The sequence below is a fragment of the Ciona intestinalis genome, chromosome 9, assembly GCF_000224145.3.
Source record: "Ciona intestinalis chromosome 9, KH, whole genome shotgun sequence".
In the NCBI taxonomy this organism is placed as follows: domain Eukaryota; kingdom Metazoa; phylum Chordata; class Ascidiacea; order Phlebobranchia; family Cionidae; genus Ciona; species Ciona intestinalis.
Genome location: NC_020174.2, coordinates 5,018,996 through 5,022,119, shown reverse-complemented (window position 1 = coordinate 5,022,119; position 3,124 = coordinate 5,018,996). Strand labels below are relative to the sequence as shown.

At 33.5% G+C, this 3,124-nt stretch overlaps 1 protein-coding gene across 7 annotated transcripts in view; it reads left to right on the top strand.

The window, feature by feature from the left end:
- LOC101242243 (histone-lysine N-methyltransferase SETDB1-like) overlaps nucleotides 1-3,124 on the top strand; it is a 15,853-nt gene that overhangs the window by 1,819 nt on the left and 10,910 nt on the right. For 6 of the 7 annotated variants that reach the window (XM_018813410.2, XM_026836009.1, XM_018813411.2 and 3 more), the window contains exons 2-9: nucleotides 155-372; nucleotides 613-703; nucleotides 757-861; nucleotides 1,202-1,348; nucleotides 1,627-1,753; nucleotides 2,099-2,274; nucleotides 2,411-2,540; nucleotides 2,834-2,993. In XM_018813410.2, the coding sequence (XP_018668955.1) occupies nucleotides 623-703; nucleotides 757-861; nucleotides 1,202-1,348; nucleotides 1,627-1,753; nucleotides 2,099-2,274; nucleotides 2,411-2,540; nucleotides 2,834-2,993 (926 nt within the window). In that variant the 5' untranslated portion in view covers nucleotides 155-372; nucleotides 613-622. The remainder of the gene's footprint in view (nucleotides 1-154; nucleotides 373-612; nucleotides 704-756; nucleotides 862-1,201; nucleotides 1,349-1,626; nucleotides 1,754-2,098; nucleotides 2,275-2,410; nucleotides 2,541-2,833; nucleotides 2,994-3,124) is intronic. The other variant, XM_026836008.1, reaches the window with a different exon arrangement.

Genomic DNA, 3,124 nt, shown 5'->3' with positions numbered 1-3,124 from the left:
GTGAAATTAAGAAGGTTGCAAAAACCTCCACATTTTCTAGTTTTATTCTGTCGCAAGTCACAACTCACAACTCTGTAAATTTATAAAATATATGACACTGGTAAACATTCAACCAAGAATTAAATTCTTTGACTCTTTCATATTTTTCATGCAGTTAAAGGAGATAAATGATCTTGAAACAGAGGAAGGAATAAAGGAGGAAGATTTGAACATCCATATCGATAAGTTGCACGAGTACAACGAGGTTAAAGACGCCGCACAACTTGTAATTGGTCGTTTAGCATTGCAGCTACAAACCACCACACGACAGCTCTACCCAAAGTTTGGGCTGAACTTTGAAGATTAAAACAATTATCTTGGTACAGGAAGGGGGTAAGTTTCTAAAAGTGTAAAATTAATAGAATAATAAGCATACATGATACATAGGCATACAGTATGTATATACATAATCCTACAATTTAACTTATATTTTTACTTTTTAAAATAGAGGCTAACTTCTTATATACTGGACAACTTGACTTGTAAGTGGATGGCAATGGCAAATGAACAAAACGTATCATTAGTTTTCCATTATAGCATACACCATGCTTGATCAGTGTATTATTTTCCCAGCATCATTATCATGGAGGATCAACATGACTTTGAAAGTTTTGTAACTGGTTTTAAATCAAAATTCAACGTCGGGTTTGACTTGGATGAAATGGTAAGTCTGTAGCTAAATGCCAAACATGACTTGATTGATTCTTTATCCCACAGTTTCATAGTGTAGTAAGAGAGGGTCTGGACAATTTAGGATATGACCTGAACCTTGATGATACATTTGAAGACTCTCATAAAATATTGGACAATGTAATCACAGGGGTAGGTATGTGTTGTATTTATGTGGGGAATAAGCTTTATAGATTGGGTGAAGTGTTGTTACCATATCTTTCATCTTTTACATAAGTTCTTCTTTTTATTTTAGTATAAGTGTTATGTCTGGCAGAGTGGTAGCATTCAATTTAAACATCATGTTTGCTTGTTTCATGTTTTTTTTTTATTATTCTATACAGGCCCAAAGGGCTTTTATGTAAAACACCTAATCTGAAATCAGGAACTATACTGTAGTTACTATATATTTTACATCATGTAGCTGTAGTATCATATTACTATAGTTATACGATATTATATTACTGGTCTATATTATATATATATTTCACAGCTTCCTAAAGTTCAAAGCATCTTAAACAACATCGACCAAGATTTGTCGGTTCTTGAATCTGAAACTAAAATATTTGATCGACAACTCATGAAACTGATGTCTCCTGACCCTGAGATTATAGATGTGGATGCCGAAGATGAAAGAGAAGTAAATATTTAATGAAATAGATTTGACTGTTATACTGTGGAGAATATCTATCAGATGTACATATAAGAACACTAAGTGTTGGCCTAATAGGCCCAATTTGGCCTAAATCCTAGCCTAGGTCTGTTAACAAGGGCCTATCATAGAGAAAAGATTATAATGTCTCTACTTGATTCAGTAATGGTAGGGTCCTATGGTGTCTCATGCTATTGTGTGATGTGTATTCTTAGCCGAACAATTGCTTTGATAAAATAATGTTTTAAATAATGTTTCATTCACAGGTTTTTAACTTTTCTGCTTCAAATCCGAAAGTAGGAAGACCTGCCACATCCATGCCAAATATCTCAGTCATACATTCCACTTCGAGCAAAGCTGGTACCTCGAGTGCAGCTACGACTCTTGTCTCAGGTTTATACTGGCCTAAATATCTGTATTGTAAAATTTTTTACAGGTCCTAAGAAAGTGTATGTTTAAGATTTTGTGCATATATTATGAGTTTTCTGACAATCTCATATGTGATGTAACAATCAAAATGATAACTTTAGTAATTATTACTTTATTAGATGTAAAATTGCTTCAGTATTTCATTTGTTTATAATAATTTAAATAGTATACATTATTTATCTTTAATGTTTTGACTGGACATAAGTAATAAGTATGACACCCCCTATTTAATACACAGGTTTTACCACTGCTATGACTTTATGTGTATGTTTGATTAATGATCTCTCAATGCTTCAATTTTGTTTGCAGGCAAGACTACAAAGGAGGAACAACCAGTTAAAGCTGCAACTTCAGTTCCAATTAATGGCACACTTGGTGAAGATTGTCTCTCTGTTGGTATGAGGGTGCTTGCTTTCTGCAAAGAAGAATGGAAAGAAGCGGTCATCATTGATATTTTAACAAATAAAGGAAGGGCAAAGTACAAGGTAAGTTTAAAGTATTGTGACTTACAAATATACAACACTGTAAAATTTAAGGGTTGTCAGTTGTTTAATTTTTGCCTAACATTAAATCTTAAAATAAGAAATATTTAATTACTTGTTTAACTTAACAAATACACAGGTTCGCTTTTTATCCAAGCGTAAAACTTTTCTCCTAATAAGTCATCTGGCTTGTGTGGACACGTTTGATACATTTGGCAACCTGGCTATTCCTGCTGGATCAAGGGTTGCTGCAAATTATAAAACTGAAGGTAATCTCCACATATGCATTGATTTGTGTGTGCTGTTAAGTTTTTATCTTGCTTCGATTTCTTTATTTTGTTGTACTTACACATTAGTTTGCATGTTACGTCATATTATATGGAATTCAAATTGGAAAGGATTTTAATCAAGCAAAATTACAAGTAAATACATTACTATTTCTATTGTGTTTTAAGTGTTGAGCTCCTGCAGCATTGCATGTCATGGAATCTGAGATTTAGCCCCAACACATAGTGTGCTATGATTCAGCCATTTTTAAACTAATTCTTTCCTAATGCTCTAGGTATATATTCTGGTGTAGTGGCGGAGGCTTCAGATCGTAAAGTGAATAGAAATCGATATCTTATATTTTTTGACGACGGATACGCAATGTATTGCAACCCACGCCATGTGTATCTTGTCTATGGACCTCAGACCAACGTATGGATTTACATAAGCCATAAGTAAGCACATTCACATATAGAGTAGTAAGGTTGTGGAATATTTCTTGCGTTCTATGTGAAAGGTATTTTGAACCTGGGATCACCCCAACATAGGTGTTACGTTATTCTGTAGAAATAAAAAATTGAAAGCC